The sequence below is a fragment of the Myxine glutinosa genome, chromosome 6 (genome assembly GCF_964187855.1).
Source record: "Myxine glutinosa chromosome 6, kmMyxGlut1.1, whole genome shotgun sequence".
NCBI classification, from domain to species: domain Eukaryota; kingdom Metazoa; phylum Chordata; class Myxini; order Myxiniformes; family Myxinidae; genus Myxine; species Myxine glutinosa.
Genome location: NC_136266.1, coordinates 153,706,134 through 153,725,527, shown reverse-complemented (window position 1 = coordinate 153,725,527; position 19,394 = coordinate 153,706,134). Strand labels below are relative to the sequence as shown.

General features: G+C 44.8%; 1 protein-coding gene across 1 annotated transcript in view; it reads right to left on the bottom strand.

The window, feature by feature from the left end:
- The window catches only part of BLMH (bleomycin hydrolase), a 68,612-nt gene that overhangs the window by 18,920 nt on the left and 30,298 nt on the right, over nt 1-19,394 (bottom strand). Inside the window, exons 6-8 of the mRNA XM_068101161.2 lie at nt 18,085-18,177; nt 8,210-8,365; nt 3,179-3,337 (exon numbers count right to left, since the gene is read on the bottom strand). Coding sequence (XP_067957262.2) covers nt 3,179-3,337; nt 8,210-8,365; nt 18,085-18,177 — 408 coding nt within the window. The remainder of the gene's footprint in view (nt 1-3,178; nt 3,338-8,209; nt 8,366-18,084; nt 18,178-19,394) is intronic.

The following is a 19,394-nucleotide window of genomic DNA, read 5'->3' as shown; positions in this document are numbered from 1 at the left end:
TATATATATATATATATATATATATATATATATATATATATATATATATATATATATACATATACATATATATATATATATACATATATACATACATATATATATATACAGTATATATATATATTTATTGTTACATTTGTGGGGGGTAAGGATACCTTAGTCTCAATGAACCGCAACGTAATTGGAGACGAAGCGGTCGCACACACACATCCCCAACAAACGGTAGGATGTTGGGGTGAAGATGACGCGAGGCAAAACCTTTGTAGGTGTCCGAAGCGCGGGGTTCAAAATGGCCGACGGCTCTTACTTGAGCCGATGCGACTAGGTGAGGATTCGTCGAAAACTCAGCGCCCAAATCTGACCGCAGATTTTCCACTCCAGCGATAATTCCTATCGCCGGATGTCCCTTCAAGGAACTCAAAATTCCCTCGTGACTTTCGTTAGACCTGGCTCGCTGTGGAGCCTTGACGTCACGCGTCTTCTCCAACTTTGCTCGAGCCGCCTCCTCCTCTTCACCTCCTCGTCTTCCGGTTCGGTTTCCTGTATAATTTTAAGTTAACCTTTTTAACTTTAGATAGCTGTTCCTGAATAATAAACCTTTTGAGAATAATAATAGTACATAATATCAGAAATATGTCAAGTGGGTGAAAACCACAACAGCGGAAGTGACGAATCCGTAACAACACCGACTTGGGAGCGCAGAGGCACAAAAGCCCCGTAGAGACACGCCCAAAGGGCAGTGATTGGACAGGGATTTGAATGGCACAGGGGACTGGTAAGATGGGACTATGGGATTGGTGAAGCAGGCACGGATGACATCAGAGCCGCGCGTACAAAACACGTGGAACGGTGGACATTTCCCTTCTCGTTTTTTCTGATTCTGGATCCCATAGCGAATGGTCGCATTTTCGCTCTCTCGGCATCGACTTCCTCGCACCCTTTTCGTTTTAGGACTGGTGGTGAACGGTCATGTGCCGACATTTTCTCTTATCTCTTGGGTCCGGACTTTGTTGGTGAACAGTCGCCGAATATCTCTCTCTCAGCATCGACATTTTATCTCTCTTGGCATCGATGTTTTCTTGGCCCTTCTGATTCTGGATCCCATAGCGAACGGTCACAGTTGGTCAAGGAAGCTGCATCGCGAACAGCCGTGTTCCGAGATCTTGCTAGTGGTCGTGAGGAGGGAGAGCTGCGACCAAGGACTGCGGTTTCCCAAGCAAAAACAACAAGTGGACGGGCGTTGCCTGCTCGCTGCACTCTCGGCGAGGCCAGGAGTGACCAGACGCGCAGTGAGACCTAGTTAGCACCAACGAACGTGCGTTTCCCACCAAGGCCTCAGACGATCTTTGACGATTCCTGACGAGATACACCAGCCGATTTGAGCTAAGTGCCCACAAATAACACGTATTATTTTCAGTTATTTTATCCCATTGTTTGTATTCGGGTCTGTCTGTGGGGACGTCCCGTTTAAGAATTATAGTTTTATTTGGCCGTTTTCTTTGTTACTGGCATATTCTTTAATAAATCCGCTATTTTTGTACATTTTACTTTCGTGTTGTTCGAGTTAATTTATCCAGGTGTGAAGACTGCCGGTGGGATCCATGAAAGTAAGCGCTCTTCGGTCTCTCCCCCACGCATATTCTCCGCTATATTTTGACTGAACGCCTCGGAGTGTTAAGCTCGTTCGAAATCCATTTCCTTTGAAGATTTTAATCACCAGGAACACGACAATATATTGTTACGGTTTTTAGAACCTTCACATGTAAATTTAGTCGTAAATTCCCTTATAAATGACCCTGTGTACATGTCCCCTTAATTGGCTGTTAATTAAAAATTGCACCTTAGTTAGTCCATGTACAACACGTAGCGAACCATAGGACCTCTCAATAGTTATGTCATTAGTATGTGTTTCAGGTAAGGCTGTGTTTCCAATAGTTGACTCTACGTTGCATCAATCAAATAAGATAGTTCCCCTTTCAATTTGCCCCAATCGTCTCCCGCTCTTCAAGTGCAGTAGCAGTAAGGCAGCGTTCGCTGCCAATAACAGTTGGGCTGTTTCGTTGGCATTACACCGCCAAAACTCCATTGCCCACGAGGCCAAGATCGGAGAAGAATGGGGGAGGAGCCGCCAGAGCATGGGCGTGGCACCACCTCGTCATCAAAGGTGGAGTCAGAGAGCCCTTAACGACCAACCAGGGCTCGGTGGGCATGGCTTGATAGGGCGTGGCAAGAAACATCTAGAGAGTTTGAGAGGGTTCCAAGGGCGTGGATATAAAACCCTTGGCGCGAGGCCCCCACCAGAGATGCAGGAGGTGCAAGAGACGCATGAGAAGGGAGCACGAGATAAGTGTTGGAGACACATGAGAAAGGAGCGCTGGAGAGAGACGTGCTGACGATCGGGTTCCTGCTGAACAAAGAGCGAGGGCGTGCACGTGGACCACCAACGGCGTGCCGCGATTCCCGAACCTCCCTGCCCACCAGTTCTGTGGACTGTCTTCCCTTCTCATCCTTCCCACCATTCCTGCCTGAAAACCCCATTAGTGTACGTGAGTTTGTTCTGTTTGTCCTGTCCCTGGGTATAAGTAAGAGTGTTTAAGAATTGCTCTGTGTATCTGCTTCTTCTTCTTCTTCTTCACCCTGTAAATTACTTTCATTCCCTTCTTCTTTGGTTTTGGTTTTGTATAGTAATTAATAAATCCCTGTTCCTTCTTATTCTTTGGTTTTCATTCTAGTCCGATCGTCTTCGTGTTTTCCCTATTGAATATCTGTGGCACGATTTTGGCAGAACCGCTTATGAATCGGGTTAGTCCTTTGCTAACGGCTCGGACTCCGGATTGCTAAACCGCTCGGCAAACTCCATCTTGTCCGGGATTCGAGCGGGGCCATCCACCTGCTTTGTGGAGGGATTGGCGGAGGTGTCCGGGAATCCCTTGACCAATAACCTTGGCCAATCCCATCCCACAAAGGAGCGGGGTGGGTCCAGGAATGGAGACGGCCAGCTTAACAAGACAAGGGGATTAACCCCCCCTTGCTAAGGGGAGTGCCGTACTCCAGATCCGCAACAATATATATAATGAAAGTAATACACGATGACATGACCAACATATACACATGAAAACCACCATTTCTGGAACAATATAACTGAACGTCGTTCCGAATTCTGATAACCCCCACTTACCTCTCCAGCCTGGATGCTGTCAGCCGTTGCCTGGCGAAGGATTTTGATATCCTGGTTGTTGTAGAGTGTCAAGTGACCACCCACCATGTTGCCTAAGTAAGCAACCGTGTACAACTCTCCATAGGCGTTATTTGGACGAGGGTCGTTCACCAGACACACCTGGATAGAGTTGGAACAGAGGGAGAGGCGAGTTGTACTTCTTTCCATATTTTTCATTGTGCAGCTTAGCTGCATTGCGGAAACTCGTTCAACATCGATATATTTGCACAGCACTAATTGTCCATGAATAAATTGCTTGTGCACTCTTGGTAGAGCACATACTTCCACCAGACTGACTAGTTTACGTTTTGTATCACACTGATAGGCCGGATCTGGATTCGGACTACAACCAAAATCGAATTGGCTTGTTCTCATTACCTAGCCAACTCATCGATGTAGTTTTGTCCGAATATGTCCATAACCTGACATATGCTGTACTGTATATAGTTTTTGCCCCTGTCTCTCAACATTCACAAATCACTAAAAATTTTAGTATCCAGATTCTAGTCTTCACCAAAATCTAATCAATTCATCCTTGTCACACACCCAACCTATCTACCAAGTCATCCGAATCCATCTGGGTCTGTCTGTGACCAGGATATCTCAAAAGGCTAAACAGGTGAAAACATAACCTTCATTCACTTATGGTGGCAGAGGTAATAACACTTAGTATTAACAATTAAGTGCCTCACCAGAGTATATAGATTACAGTAGATCTGAGAACAAACATGGACTGACACACAGCATTTCCTGTTCCTTGGGAAATGTGTAGAGGTAACAAGTCACCAAATAAATTCCCACAACCATATAGGAAATCTGAGTGTGGATAAACACCCTCAAGAACAAGTACAGCCAAATTGGACATAATCCACCTTTAAGGTATAAAATTAACTTGTGGTTAAATTGGAATTTAAAATGTTATGGTTACATTCGACAGCTTTATCAAACTGTGGACGCTAATTTAACACATAGGCCTCGCAGCACAACTCAGACCACAGGCTCGACTAGTCAGCTCGAAAAGTGACTAAAGCCAACTGTGAGCGTTATTTAGCACTGGGTTAGTTATCAACAATACATTTTCTCACCAGTACCACATGTACGTGCAAGCTACATACTGTAAAATAAATAAATATTTTCATTTTCATTTTGCATATGCGTAACTTATTCATTAATATAATCTGTTAAATCTGTAAAGTTTATATTCATGTTTCCATCTCATTTTACTCTCATCCATTCCCATCTATCCTCAGCCAACTCACTCCACTCTCCAACCACCCCCACCTTTCTGATATCCCTCGTCACACAATCCTCCCACCTCAACAATTGTCTACCTCTTTTCCACCGAACCTTGCTCCCTCCACTTGTCCGCTTCTCTGTCAATTTCTCTTCCCCCATCTGCTCCAAGTGTCCAGCTCATCTCGGCCGCCATTTCACCAATCTCCCCGTTAAGCTCATCTACACACCAATCTCCTCCCTCAATTCATCTATCCTCCTTCACTCCCACAGTCCTCCTGACCCCGTTCTCGCAAATCTGCAGCCTCTGTTGGCGTCTCTGTCAGTGTCACTCACTGTTTCCAGACCATAGAGGTAGGCCCGTGTTGCACAAGACATCAGAACATTCCCTTTCAAGTTGCTTGATATCTTTCTGTCTGCCATTAACTATATTTCATGTCTGCCATCCCTCCACACATTTACACCCACCTGAATCCTCCTCCGCACCTCCGCCGACTTACCATCCCTGGTCACTGTTCCCCCCCAAATACTCAAACATATTTCCCTGTCTGATCTCCCTCCCCACTAACCTGATATTCATATATTTCCTCTGCTGCCCAACCCACATCACCTCAGTCTTCCCCTGTACTCATCTTCAGCCCATGCTTCCCAAATGCCTCCCCCAGTACTTCCTACATCTCCTGCCCACTCCACCGCAACAACCAGATCGTCCACATATAACAGTATAACACCCTCCCCAGAATATCTTTCATGTTTACCTTCCTGCTTACCAGCTCCATCACCATGATAAACAGGAGTGGGCTGAGAGCGCTTCCCTGCCTCAAACCGATGTTCACATTGAACTCCTCCGACATCCCAGGACCAACCAAAACTCTTTCCTTCGTTCCCTTGTACATCCCTTCCACCAACCTCACTTCTGCTTCTGGCACTCCCATCCATCTCAGTGTCGCCATCACCAACTCTCTCAGGACAGTGTCATAAGGCCTTCTCCAGGTCCACAAATCCGAATGGCATTTCACCTTGCAACTGCTGCCTCTTCTCCACCAGCTATCTCAATGTGAACATCCCATCTGTCATCCTCTACCCTTTCTAAACCCCATGCTGCTGTTCTCAAATCTCCATCTCCACACTCATCCTCATCTTCCCATCCAGAACCCTCTCCAGCACCTTCATGACATGACTAAGGAGTGTAATGCCCCAGTACTTCCCCCGATCTTGAACATTCCTCTTTTCCTTCCATATCGGCACAATTAACCTTGACCTCCAATCCTCTGGAATTGAACCCCCTCTCATACATCCATTCAACAGCCTCTTCGTCCAACTGACTCCGAATTCCCACTGCAATCATCATCTCTGTACACACCTCATCAAAGCCTGACGCTCTTCCGTTCTTCATCCTCTTCAATAGTCTGCACTTCTTCCTCTGTGATCTCCCTCAACCAAATCCATTTTCCACTCCACATAACACGGTAGCTCCAGCTCGCCATTGCTTCCTCCCTGGTTCAACATCTCCTTGAAATATTCTTCCCACACCTTGAATACTGCCCCCACCAGCATCCTTAATCACCGCCCACCCTTCATGTCTTTACTATCCTTATCCCTGTCATGAGCCAATTTATTCTTCTTGCCACCATCCTCTTCCAACTTGTTGTATGGCTCCCTCTTCCATATCATTCCTCACCTTATCCACAGCTCTCCTTGCTGCCTTATTTTGCCCATGCAGTTGCAGCAACCCTGCATTCAGTTGTTTCCCTCTATACTTGATCTTCTCTATCCTCTTCCAAACCTCCTTTTCACCAACTGCCTTCGCTACTTCCTCCGTCAACCACAGCCGGTTTCTATCCCTCGACAATGCACTCTTTCCTGACGTCCTTACACACAAAACGTCTACAATTCCCCTAAACACCTATCCTTACTTCTTCCACTACTCCTCCAAACCGTCTGCTTCTTTGCTAAGTTGCCCAATCCTGGGCCGCACCATCTCCTTGTACTCTACCACGACGTTGCCCCTACACTTCCCCCACCTTCTGACCCCTGCTCTTAACCTCTGCCCTTTTCTTCATCCATACCGCAAATACCACAGGCTTGTGCTGGGTGATAACATGCTCTCCTACCACGCATCACCTAGCCCAATACAGGTTGTGACAGATTGCGAGACCTAATAGCATCAGCGATTGCAACTCCGACACAGACTCGCCAGAGAAGTCGACTGAGGGATTTAAAAGCTGATTATTGGATGGACAGATGGGATTTTCCTGTTGAAAGGCATATTCCAGGTATGCAGAAATGAATGGTAAAGCAACTCGCTTTTCAGAAAGTTAATGGGCAGGAAGAAAGTCGACAGAAGCGAAAGAAAGGTGTTGCAAAGCGCTAATGCAGAAAAATCTTGACGGCTGAAAAGTTATTCATTTGGCAGCTGTAGGTGATGTTGGAAGGATCCTGTCATTTGCCTTTATCCTCTCATCTCGTTTCCATTCACAAACTTAATCTCGGCTTGTTTTTTTTTTATACAACGGTCAAGGCTCACGGAGGAGCTAAACGATAAGAGGCAGAAAGTTTGCAAACTAGTAAAGGGTATGGGGTATGGGAGGGGGGGCGAGTGGGGTGGACATTCAAGGAGAAGGGGGTGGGGGGGGGGGGGGGGGGAGGGGGGGGTTTGAAAGGAAGAACTCTAAACATAGTTATCCTCATAACCAACCTCGAATCCTTGTTATCCTCATAACCAAACTCTAATCCTTGTTATCCTTATAACCAAGCTGTGATCCTAGTTATCCTCATAACATAGCTGTAATCCTAGTTATCCTCATAACCAAGCTGTAATCCTAGTTATCCTCATAACCAAGCTGAAATCCTAGTTATCCTCATAACCAAGTTGTAATCCTAGTTATCCTCATAACCAAGCTGAAATCCTAGTTATCCTCATAACCAAGCTGAAATCCTAGTTATCCTCATAACCAAGCTGTAATCCTAGTTATCCTCATAACCAAGCTGTAATCCTAGTTATCCTCATAACCAAGCTGTAATCCTAGTTATCCTCATAACCAAGCTGCCTCGTTATCCTCATAACCAAGCTGTAATGCTAGTTATCCTCATAACCAAGCTGTAATCCTAGTTATCCTCATAACCAAGCTGTAATCCTAGTTATCCTCATAACCAAGCTGTAATCCTAGTTATCCTCATAACCAAGCTGTAATCCTAGTTATCCTCATAACCAAGCTGTAATCCTAGTTATCTTCATAACCAAGCTGTAATCCTAGTTATCCTCATAACCAAGCTGTAATCCTAGTTATCCTCATAACCAAGCTGTAATCCTAGTTATCCTCATAACCAAGCTGTAATCCTAGTTATCCTCATAACCAAGCTGTAATCCTAGTTATCCTCATAACCAAGCTGTAATCCTAGTTATCCTCATAACCAAGCTGAAATCCTAGTTATCCTCATAACCAAGCTGTAATCCTAGTTATCCTCATAACCAAGCTGTAATCCTTGTTATCCTCATAACCAAACGGCAATCCTAGTTATCCTCATAACCAAACTCAACTCCTTGTTATCCTCATGACTAAGTTGTAATTTGTATATCCCATGTTCCCAACACTTCTCGGTTCCTCGTTGAGCTCTTCCATGAGCCTTGATGTCTGCATAACAAGAGATCTCATAAGATTAATCATTGGAAACTTGAAGCTTTTACTTTGTATTTTCCAAGGTAATCACAACACTGCGGATATCAAATGGACATCAGGCAGAACAAAAACAACACACCTTGTCAGTGATGTTGTACAAGGGTTGTACATGCTCTGTGTAGAAATCACGTGGTGAGATGGGGCCAATTCGATGAGAAACCTTGTCTTTATCCTTGTATTCCCAGATGAATGTGTCAGGAGGACAGCCCAGGCACACACTCACCACTTGATATACCTGAAGACAAAGATAAACAAACAAACCAATAAACAAATACTTATGTTCTCACACACATATGGTGTGAGAAATGGAGAACGTGAAAGGATTTTGGAGTTTGCTGATGCTGGTTTGTTGATTTGTAACACACAGTTCCAGAAAGCGGATAATAAGCTTGTTACATACACATCAGTTAGGTCAAGAAACAACCGCTGACAACCTGATGGTGCGTAGGCGAGATATGGGGAACCTCTGGGACACAAAGGTGACCCCAGAGGAGGAGGCTGTTTCACAGCTCCACTTGGTTGTCTGCGACATAAAGGTGAAAGGTGCGAGGAGAGCCAGGCAGGTGAAGAACCGGCTGAGAATGAAGGTGTGGAGGTTGAAAGAGGTGACAGTGAGGGAGGCATTAAAAGAGAGGCTGCGTATGGCAGAGGATGATGTGGTTGAGCTTGAAAGTGGTTGGACGTCAATGAAAGATAGTCTGTTGGGAGCCGTTGGTGAGGTATGTGGATGGACAAAAGGACCACCGAGGCACTCAGAAACATGGTTGTGGGATGATAAAGTTGGAAAGAGGATTGACGAGAAGAGGAAGAAGTTCAAGGAGTGGCAGAAGGCGAAGGGTACGGGGGCAGAAGAGGCAGCGCATGAAAGTTCTAAGGCAGCGAAGAAAGCTGCAAAGAAAGAGGTAGCAAAGGCGCAGGAGGCATAAAGGAAAATGTTCGGAGAACGCTTGGATTCGGAAGAGGGTCGGAGAGCAGTATTCAGGATTGCAAAGCAGATAGCGAAAGAGAGGTGTGATGTGATGGGGGTGAGTTGCTTGAAGGATGAAGTGGGACAAATCGTTGTGGACCCAGATGGAATTAAACGAATTAAAGGAAGATGGAAGTGTTTTTTTTTTTTTGTTTTTTTTTTTTTGTACACAGAATCGAGGCTCGTGAAAGAGCTAACATTCATCACAAAAGAAAAATCAAACAGACAAACAAAATATATAAAAAGAGGGAGCGGTAGACAAGATGGGGAGAGAAGGCGAAGCACACAAACACAACATTTGAGAGCAGGGACATCGGGAGATGTGTGGGAGGGAGAGGGCTTGGGGGGAGGAGGCGTGGGAAGGGGAAGGGGGGTGGGAGAAGTATAAAACACAAGGACACCAAGGACTGAGCAGAGAGTCTTGATTTTAAAGTTTAACCATAAGAGGGTTGCAGGCAGATCTTGTGCGACCTGTAGGAATATTTGGGGGACAGAGCCCAGAGAGAGCTGGGGGAGCAAGGCCGGAGAGGAGTCGGTAGAAGACGGAAAGACCACCAACCTGCCTGCGGTGAGTAAGTGAAAGGCCCTCGGAGATAGCTTCATCGCGGGAGATTCCAATGATTCTGAACGCTTTGGTTTCAACAGCGTGAAGACGAGCTAGGTGTGAGGCAGGAGCACCAGCCCAGAGGGGAGAGCAGTACTCCATTGAGCTGCGGAATAAAGCCTTGTATGTGGTGAGGAACTCAGGTGGGCCAAGGAAGGACTTCGAACGGCGGAGGATGCCCAGTCAGCGACTGGCTTTGGAGGCCAGCTTGGAAATGTGGTTTTCCCAGGAAAGATCATGGCAGATAGTGAGACCCAAAAGCTTGAGTGACAGAACTTCTTGGAGAGGATTATTCCGAAAGTGGATGGGAGGGTTGTCCAGTCTGGTATATGTTCTGAAATGCTGTTGGAAATGCTGTTGGTATATGGAAATATGGAAATGCTGTTGAATGCAGAGAATGAATGGGATGGCAACATAGAGAGTAACCCAGTTTTATGGCCGGCAGAGAAGACAACTGAGAAGGAAGCTGAGGAGGCGATAAAAGCAATGAAAAGTAGAAAAGCGGGAGGGCCGACGGGAGTTGTGGGAGATATGTTGAAGGCAGCAGGAAGTTGGGGTGTGAAGAAAATGACAGATCTGTAATCTGGTGGTGAAAGAAGGCCGCATTCCAGTGGTTTGGGAACCGAGTACCCTCGTCCCGCTATACAAGGGGAAAGGTGACCCTCTGGACTGTGGGTCGTATAGAGCGATAACGTTATTGGAGCAAGGAACAAAGGTATTGGAAAGGGTGTTGGAGAAGAGGATAAGGAAGAAAGTGAAGATCGACGAAATGCAGTTTGGATTCATGCCAGGAAGAGGAACGACAGACGTGCTTTTTATTGTAAGGCAGTTGCATGAGAAGTACATGGAGAAGAGGAAGAAGTTGTTTCTTGGGTTTGTTGATCTGGAGAAAGCATTTGATAGGGTTCGACGCAAAGTAGTGACATGGGCATTGAGGAAGTTAGGAGTGGAGAAATGGTTGATCACAGTAGTGATGGCAATGTACGAGAGAGCGCGCACAGCTGTAAGGACGAAGGACGGGAACAGTGGTGATTTTGAGGTGAAGGTGGGAGTGCATCAGGGGTTGGTACTAAGTCCACTACTATTTGTAGCTGTGATGGAGGTGCTGGCTCGAACGTAAAGGAGGGTTTACCGTGGGAGTTGTTGTATGCAGATGATCTAGCGTTGATTGGGGAGAGTATGGACGGACTGAAGGAGAAGAAGAACAAGTGGAAGGAATGTATTGAGTCTGAAGGTAAATATCGGAAAGACGAAGGTGATGGCAAGTGGTAAAGCATGTGGTGAGGTGGAAAGAACTGGGAAGTGGCCGTGTGCTGTGTGCAGGAAGGGTGTCGGAGTAAACGCCATTCAATGTACAGGGTGCGCTGAGTGGGTTCATCAAAAACTGTAGTGGTCTGAGAGGGAAATTAACCAGTGTGGCAGCTACATTCAAGTGCAAGGTGTGCACAGAGGGAGCTGCAAATGGAGGAAATATTGACTTGGATCTTGGAGACGGCGTGAAGCTGGAAGGTGTGAAAACATTTTGCTACATAGGAGACATGTTGAATGGAGAAGGGGGATCAGACTCGGCAACGGCTGCTCGAGTGAGATGTGCATGGAAGATGTTTCGGGAACTGAGTGGTGTGCTGACGAGGAGGGGAGTGTCGCTGAAGCTGAAGGGAAAGGTGTATGCTGCATGTGTGAGAAGTATTATGATTTATGGGAGGGAGACATGGATAATGAACGTAGAGCAGCAACGAAGGCTAGAAAGGGTGAAAATGTGAATGGTTCGGTGGATATGTGGAGTATTGTTGAGACAGAGGAAGACAAATGATGAACTGCGAAAGATGATGGGAATAGAGCCTGTGATGGATGCTGTGAAGAGGAATAGGTTGAGATGGTTTGGTCATGTGTTGAGGAAGGATGAAAGTGACTGGGTGAGAAGAGTGATGGAAATGAATGTAGAAGGAAGTAGAGGATGGGGATGGGGATAGACTAAGAAAGATTTGGCCAAAGGTGGTGGAAGAAGAAATGCAGGCAAGGGGGTTAACAAGGGGGAGATGTAGAAAATAGGGCAAAATGGAGAAGATCATCATGGGGCCTGCAAGGCTAACCCCCGGTCTAGCAGGGGAAATGGCCTTAAAATGCATGTTGTTGTTGTTGTTGTTGTATACACACAGTATATATATATATATATATATATATATATATATATATATATATATATATATATATATATATATATATATATATATAGTCAAATAAAATTGACAGCCTCACTTTTTTTTTTCCCTTCGGAATCTTCTGGTGCATCTGGTAACAAACTCTGTGAAACAAACAACTGAGACAGACCGACACGTGACAAAAAATTTAAATTTTCATCATAACAAACAAACAGACAAGGGTGAAAACAACCTCCATCCACTTGCGGGGGCGGAGGTTAAAATGGCCGTCAATTATGTGTCATTTTGCCACACATCTGTTCGTGTAAAAGTAATTATTGGACTTGGAGTGCCAATTAACTCCTTTGTCCTGTTTTATTTTGCATTGCAGTGTCCTTGGGATTGGTGTGTCAAGAAGATAACTCGTCGTTGCAATGCCAGATAATAGAGGCTTGGTGATCGCTGGATAAATACTCAACAGTTGCAGTGGCCTGTTGTGTCTCAATATCTGTTTGCATTACTCTTACAAAATCATTGTTTGATCATCCCATGTGCTTTCTTGTCTCACCTGAATTGCAATACACCCGAAATTGGGGGTGGACGGTGGGGTTTTAAAAATCTGGTGTTGTTTAGTAAATAATACCGTATTTTTCAGTGTCTAGTGGTGTTTAGTAAAGAATACTTGCAACTTCAGACCAATCAGCCTGCTCCCAATTATCAGCAAAGTCATGGAATCCATCATTGCTTCGGATATCAAATCCATCCTCTTCTCCAATGGCTTGATCTCCGATCATCAATTTGGATTCAGACCAGGTCATTCTACTCTGGACATGTTGCTTCTGCTGTCTCAACAATGGATGGAGGTCCTCAATGTCAAACAGGAAATCAGAGCTGTCTCCCTTGACATATCACGTGCCTTCGATACGGTCTGGCACCACGCACTGCTCACCAAACTGTGAGCAGTGCGTGGTGCCAAAATCATTGTTTGATCATCCCATGTGCTTTCTTATCTAACCTGAATTGCAATACACCCGAAATTGGGGGTGGACGGTGGAGTTTTAAAAATCTGGTGTTGTTTAGTAAATAATACCGTATTTTTCAGTGCCTAGTGGTGTTTAGTAAAGAATACTTGTAACTTCAGACCAATCAGCCTGCTCCCAATTATCAGCAAAGTCATGGAATCCATCATGGCTTCGGATATCTTGCTTCTGCTGTCTCAACAATGGATGGAGGTCCTCAATGTCAAACAGAAAATCAGAGCTGTCTCCCTCAACATATCACGTGCCTTCGATACGGTCTGGCACCCCGCTCTGCTCACCAAACTCCATGGACATCTCCACGCATGGCTTGCGGACTTCCTCTCTGGTCGTAGTCAACGTGTGTCCCTGAATGGATTTCTCTCATCTCCCCTTCCTGTTCAGGCTGGAGTTCCCCAAGGCAGTGTTCTGGGCCCTGTGCTTTTTCTGGTCTTTATCAATGATCTCTCCGACTCTCTGGAAAATCCTCTCTATCTCTTTGCTGATGACTCCTCTCTGCCAATCCATTCCTCTTCCCTCAGATCAGCAGTCTGCAGCCTCCTCACTCTCTGAAGACCTGGACAAAATCACAGACTGGTCAAAAAAGTGGAACATGTCTTTCAATCCTGACAAATCTCACACTCTTACTATGTCTCTCCGAAAAGACCGACTGGACAACCCGACCATCTACTTTCTCAACAATCCTCTCCAAGAAGTTCTGTCGCTCAAGCTTTTGGGTCTCATTATCTGCTATGATCTTTCTTGGGAAAACCACATTTCCAAGCTGGCCTCCACAGCTAGTCGCCGACTGGGCATCCTCCGTCGTGCAAAGTCTTTCCTTGGCACACCTGAGCTCCTCACCACATACAAGGCTTTCATCCGCAGCTCAATGGAATACTGTTCTCCTCTATGGGCCGGTGCTCCTGCCTCACGCTGTTGAAACCAAAGCTTTCAGAATCATTGGAATCTCCCACGATGAAGCCATCTCCAAGGGCCTTTCACTCACTCACCGCAGGCAGGTGGGTGGTCTTTGTCTTCTACCGACTCCTCTCCGGCCTTGCTCCCCCAGCTCTCTCTGTGCTTTGTCCCCCAAATATTCCTACAGGTCGCACAAGATCTGCCAGCAACCCTCTGATGGTTAAACTGCCGAAATCTAGGCTCTCCGCTCACCTTCACTCTTTCATTCCTCTTTTCTCCTGCCTCTGGAACAAACTCCCACACTCCCTTCAATCCCACTCCTCCCTCCAGGTCTTTAAAACAGCTGTTCACCACCATCTCTTATCTTCCCCCATCCAAAATCTTGATCTTTTCTACCCCCGCTAATTCACCCCAGATCCACTTTGTTTGAAATTCCAACTTCTTTCCTGGAAATCCTTGCAGCGTCCATATGTTTTATACCTCTCCCACCCCCCCTTCCCATGCCTCTCCCCCCCCAAAGCCCTCTCCCTCCCACAGATCTCTCGATGTCCCTGCTCTCAAATGTTGTGTTTGTGTCCTTTCCCCTCTCTCCCCATCTTGTCTACCACTCCCCATGTTATACGTTTTATGTGTTTGGTTGTCTTTCTGTGTTATTAATGTTAGCTCTTTCACGAGCCTCGATCTTGTATACAAAAAAAAAAAAAAAAAAATTTTTTTTTGGGTGTTTCGTAATGAATACCATATTTTTTGGTGTACAAGTCAATATTTTTTCCCCGAAAATCTGGTATTCGACTTGTAGTCAGAATCAACTTGTCGATGATGACTGAATTTCATAAATGAAAAAAAAATAATTAAAGTGTGATACTTTCTGAAAGAAATGTAGACTTATTATTTTTTTGTATACAAGATCGAGGCTCGTTTAAGAGATAACATTAATCACAAAAAAAAAAAACCGACACACAAAACGTACAATAAAGGGAGCAGGAGACAATATGGGGGAGAGAGGGGGGAGAGAGAGGGAAGCACACAAGTACAACAGCAGAGTACAGGGACATCGGGAGATCTATGGGAGGGAGAGGGCTTGGGTGGAGGCATGGGAAGGGGTGGTGGTGGGGGGAGGGGGTAGTGGTGGGAGAAGTATAAAACACATGGACACTGCTCGGACTTCCAGGAAAGAAGTTGGAATTTCAAACAAAGTGGATCTGGGGTGAATTAGCGGGGATAGAAGAGATCAAGGTTTTGGATGGGGGAAGATAAGAGATGGTGGTGAACAGCTGTTTTAAAGATCTGGAGGGAGGAGTGGGATTGAAGGGAGTGTGGGAGTTTGTTCGAGAGGCAGGAGAAAAGAGGAATGAAAGAATGAAGGTGAGCAGAGAGCCTAGATTTCGGCAATTCCACCAGAAGTGGGTTGCTGGCGGATCTTGTGCGACCTTTCTGAATATTTGGGGGACAAGAGCACAGACACAAGTCGGTAGAAGACAAAGACCACCTATCTGCCTGCGGTGAGTGAGTGAAAGGCTCTCACAAAAATGAAAATGTTGATTTAAAACAAGACAGAAATCATTGCCCGGAACGTTTGCTGATTGGGTGAGCAATTAAACATTAATCCACTCATTGACGCATGTGGTACTATCCAAGCAATAAGAAGCAAGCACTCAACAATTACATTTCATCTATCCCTTTCAATCATAACCCTAGGTATCGATCCTTACAACATAATCTCAAAATGTCTCCCGTAAAGTCACACAACAACTTCCAACTTGCAAGCTGCCAAATTTGGTTGAGGAAAATGGAGGGAATATGGCTGCGCACAGGAAATGCGGTATTAGTGAGAAATGTGTTCGGGACTGGAAATATGCAACGACCTATGAGCCACTGCTGACGTAGATCATGTATCTTGTTTTAAATAATGTAACTCTATAATCTATATGATAACAATCATATTGATAAACTATTTAAATTCTTAATTTACAGCTCATTAATATTCATGACCCTGGAAGTATCATATCCAGCAATGCATTGCGAGTGTCAAGGAGGAATCGACATCTCTAGCGTTCTGAAAGACAGTTTATCTACCATAGTTGATTGATTTAGCTTCGTCTTGTACTCCAAATGGACTTATCTATGAATAAAAAATAAAAAAAACCACCTTTAGAGGCCATTTTTTCCCCGCAAGCGGGGGTTGGCCTTTTTCGGGGACCGTGGTTGTTGTTGTTTTTCGGTCCCCTTTTTGAAGCAATGTTTTATGGCCGGATGCCCTTCCTGACGCCAACCCTTTTTGCCACCTTTAACGACAAACAGGGAATTACCAGTGAACTGGTACTCAATTAGCCGACCTCGGAAGGATGACAGGCTGAGTCAACCCCCCTGGCGTTAAATTCAGCGATCGACCGGGATTCGAACCCAGGATCCTAGGATCCTAAGCCGGCACCCTAGCCGCTAGCCCAACACCAGGGCTGACTTATCTATGAATGAAAGAAAGAAAAATGGGCAAATTAGCAAATTAGACATGTACGCTGAAAAATAAAGTATGCAATGTATAAGTTACTCTTGATATTAAGGTGGCGATCTGACCTAGAGGGAAAAACAAATGAAAGCCAGCATCACCTGGAATGGCCATCACAAACAGGTGGAGAGATGCTTGGCGAAAAAGGTTGGAATGCATCTGCATGTATCTTTCCTCAATGAAGATTGGAGCTCATCGAATCAGTCACTCATTACCTCCGCTCCCAAAGGTGGATGGAGGTTATGTTTTCACCCCTGTCTGTCTGTCTATTTGTCCGTTTGTGAACAAAATATCTCAAAACGTTGTGGACGGATTCAGACTAAATTTGGCAGAGATGTAGCGTATGTGACAAGGACGAAATGATTAGATTTTGGTGAAGATCCGGATTTGGATCCGGCTACTACAATTTTTTAAGCGATTCTTCACCATTGGGAGATGGGGCCAAAAACGATACATAGCAGGATATCTTAAAAAGTTGTGGACGGATTTGGACGAAACTTGGTGGAGAGGTTGGGTGTCTGACGAGGAAGAATCTATTCGATTTTGGTGAAGATCTGAATATGGATTCGGATATGATAATTATTTAATTATCGAAGTGATTCTTCACCATTGGGAGATAGGGACAAAAACTATACATAGCACGATATCTCAAAAAATTATGGATAGATTTGGACGAAACTTGGACAGGTTGTGTGTGTGTGTGTGTGTGTGTGTGTGTGAGACAAGGAAGAATCGATTCAATTTTGGTGATGATTCAAATCCAGCTAATATAATTTAAGTGATTCTTCACCATTGAGTGATATGGCCAACCAGGCGGAGGTATGCCCTCTACTGAGTGCCGTTCTAATTTACTAATTAGTTTCAAAGTAATGTGATTTAAAACTTGTTTGAATAGGTCTGGGTCTTTTTCCCGAAATGAGTACTGTACTGTATTGAGGTCGAGTAGAAACGGAAACAATTATCCAAATCTCAACAGAGTGAAAACCCAAGTTTGTCCTCCAGGTTATCAGGGTACCTGTTGTACTATTGAAGAAAAAATAATAATAATAAAGATGCCATTGCCATTATTCACTGTACCAGCGTGGATCGGCGTGCTTTACGTGCCTCACCAAACATCACTGCAGAGGTATAGGCATCTTTGACCATGTCTGCTTTCTCTGAAAGCGAGGAGGGGGGGGGGGTGATGGGGAATGGTGGGTATGGGTTAGTGGAGGTGACGGTGGAACGGGGGTTGTGGAATGGGGGAGAGGAGGGGTGGAACTAGGCAGGAGGGTGATGGTGGGGGAGGTCAGCCAAATATATTTTGTGCTCAGACTGAATATATACTGTAAATCAGAAGTCAGAACCCAACACAGATAAATAAATAGGAAAAAGAACTCAGCGCAAATTTATATTAATTTTAAATTATCAGTTAGAGCTGGACAGCAGAGACAACATAATATCAGAAACTGGATGGGAAAGCATTACAGGGCAGACGTGCCCCCAATACACCACTTCACTTGGACTTCCGGCCAGGGTTTTGCGTCGTATATTTTATTTTACCCACATCTAGATCTCGATCTCGATAATTGAAGTCAAAGTAACAAAAAATTAGCACTGACGAATATATGTAAGTCATGAATGTGTTTCTTAGGTTACCTTTACACACAAGAACAACATGGTGGAATGTCAAAGAAAATTTGAAGAAGAAGACATTTTGGTCAAAAACATTCATACATAACCATATACGTTTGCTCCATTATAATAAGATGATACATAGCCGAGAGAAGAGGAAACAGTACAGGTAGAAAAAGACAAGATACCTCCTCCAACATGTTGTCAATCTCTTTCTCCAACTCTTCCTTGTCACATCCCTTGGCCACAAGATGTTTCAGCCTGGCACAGCATTCTCTCATCTGCAAAATCATCATGTACTCATTGTCACCGAGCAATCAATTTACCTTTTAATTTATAAACCATGTGATATTAAAACTATAATTAAACAACTTCCAACTCCCTCCCCCCCAAAGATAATAAACTGAATGGAGCAATCCTCTAAACTTACCTGGAATTTCAGTTATACTGAGAAAGTACATTTCACAGGCAATTCATAATATTGCTACACCTGTGAGGTGCGAGGTAGTTATCAAAATGCAAGGCCTCATCATAGAACCGTTGGCTTGTGCATGATAGATAATTTTCACCTGTATCAAGGACTTCGTGATAATGTTAATCTGTCCTGTTTTTGTATGCCACTTGAAGGTGGTGTTTGTAATAGAGAGGTTATCCAGGTTAAGGACGTCATGTGATCTATCCTTGCTGTCGGAACCGGTGGGGGCCAGGCAAGATAAGGTGAGGGGACCCCCCGAGAGGGTCATGAATACGAGGTAGTCACCCCTGTGCATTTCATCACATCATCCGTGGCCACTATGTCAACGCCATCACCTGGGGCGTGGCATAGCCTGATTGAGCTGACAGTGGGGAGGCCACCGTCTTAGTGGCTACTCCGCGTCACATGAGGGGCAAGAAGAGATGGGAGGGGGAGGGTGGATTATTTCAGGAGCTGAGAAGGAAGTTTCTCTTTCCTTTACTGGGGATGCTCCGTAGTGCTGCAGATTCTACTTTGCTGGGGACGCTCTTGGTGTGGAACCACTGTGCTGTGATCTCTGCTCGGTATGGGCCTGCTCTGGTCTCTGTACCGTTCCTTTCAGGAAATTTCAACTTTAGAAAGCGACCACGTGTGGGTCGTTGTGTTGTCGCAAAAACAGCCAATCGGCAAGGCCCACGTGTGGTTGCAGGTAAGGACGGATTAATGGTGTCTTGGGCCCTGGTCGCTAACCCAATAACAAAGTTCGGTCAGGTCTTCATCTCAGGATATGTTCTTAATGATACTATGATGATGATAAATTGATATTTTATGTAAAAAATAAACAAAATATAAACGATTTAAAACAAGACAGTACAAATTATTTGTAAAACACATTTGTCATTTACAATCCACTCACCCTCACCACTGCAATTCGATAAAATCATCGACAGATATATCCGAGGAGCTATTTCAACGTGAGGAAATGTTTGGGTACCGATATGTATGGGGGAATTGGTACATTCTCAGTTCTGCTGACTTCGTTTG